This window comes from Egretta garzetta, unplaced genomic scaffold (genome assembly GCF_000687185.1).
Source record: "Egretta garzetta isolate BGI_Z169 unplaced genomic scaffold, ASM68718v1 scaffold108, whole genome shotgun sequence".
Classification (NCBI taxonomy): Eukaryota; Metazoa; Chordata; class Aves; order Pelecaniformes; family Ardeidae; genus Egretta; species Egretta garzetta.
In genome coordinates this window covers 28,979-30,380 of record NW_009260614.1, presented here as the reverse complement: position 1 = coordinate 30,380, position 1,402 = coordinate 28,979, and the positions used below count along the sequence as shown (strand labels likewise).

Genomic DNA, 1,402 nt, shown 5'->3' with positions numbered 1-1,402 from the left:
CACCCCCCCCACCCCCATCTGAGCCCCTGTTGGCCCCATGGGCTTGAGCCCCTTTGTGTGTCTGAGACCCCTGCCCCCTGTGGGTTTGAGCTTTGGGGTGAGAACTGCATTTGGGGACCAACAATGCCCCATGGGGACATCAACCCTGGGAATGTGCATCGCCCCTGTGGCATTTAGAGACTGTGGTGCCCCTGTGGGTAAGGTGTCTCCCAGCCCAGGAAATCATGGGGAGGATGAGAGCGGCAGGGAGGAAGGTCAGGGAAGGCCTTGGGAGCCGTGCCCTGAGTTGAGCTGAGGTCTCCCCACTGGCCATTCGGGGAAGGGGGCACACGGGAGCCATGCAGCAAGGGCAGGGTTAAGGACAGGTTCATCCCCAGCGTGGGACGCAGTGACCTTGCTTTCCTGGAGACCTGCTGTGGCTGAAAGCGCCTGTGGCCGAAAGCACCTGCTGGCGAGCGGCTTTTCTTCCATCCCCCCCCTTGCAGCTCACATCCAGACCTCCCGGGCTCTCATGGTGATTTCTCTCCTCCTGGGCTTCTTCGGCATCATCGTGAGCGTGGTGGGCATGAAATGCACCAAAGTTGGTGAAGAGGATCCCGTTACCAAGAGCCGCATAGCTGTTGCCGGTGGTGTCCTCTTTGTCCTCTCTGGTAAGGCGGCTCCAGCCCTTCCACTTCTCTGACGCAGAACACCTCAAACATGTTTCAAAAGATGTTTGATGGCTGAGAGGGTGAGGGGCTGGTTTGGTGATGGGCTTGGTGTTGCTGACGTTCAACATTTGACATCCAGGTCTGTGCACGTTGGCCGCCGTGTCCTTATATGCAACACAGGTGACCTACGAGTTCTTCAGGGAGAGCACCATCCCCATCAACGCCAGGTGAGAGCCCGGCTCGGGGGATGCTCTTTATCTGAATCCCAGCTTGTCCCTGCCCTTCCCAAAGGACCTTCCCTCGCCAGTTTTGGCAACGCATGAGGTTGTAGGCAGATGGGCCACACGGGGTGGGACCCATGCCACCCCACGTCCGCCACGTTGCAGAAGATCTCCCCAACGCTAGAGCTTCAGTCAGTACTGCCACCAACGTCACGCTGGGACAGAGTAAGAGCACTCAGGTGGAGTTTCAGCCCAAGGGAGGATTAAAGCACGGGGAAATGTAGCTGATCCAGCCAACGTGAAAGATGGGGATGGCCAGAGAGAAGAGCAACCAACATCTGCCTCGCCGCCACCCGTAGACTCATCAGGGCTTCGAGCATCCTTGCATCCATGGGGTTCTCATCTCAGTTTGCACCTTTGCCTTCCCTGCCCCCCTCCCTGATGCTCCCCTCTCTCCCTCTTCTGCTGCAGGTACGAATTCGGCTCGGCTCTCTTCATCGGCTGGGGGGGCGCCCGCCCCAACCTGGTGGG

The 1,402-nt window shown here is 59.1% G+C and overlaps 1 protein-coding gene across 1 annotated transcript in view; it reads left to right on the top strand.

Moving 5' to 3' along the window:
• The first annotated feature begins 130 nt into the window (after positions 1 to 130).
• Positions 131 to 1,402, top strand: part of LOC104131731 (claudin-19) — a 4,253-nt gene continuing 2,981 nt past the window's right edge. The window contains exons 1-3 of the mRNA XM_009644937.2: positions 131 to 197; positions 486 to 650; positions 790 to 877. Coding sequence (XP_009643232.2) covers positions 131 to 197; positions 486 to 650; positions 790 to 877 — 320 coding nt within the window. The remainder of the gene's footprint in view (positions 198 to 485; positions 651 to 789; positions 878 to 1,402) is intronic.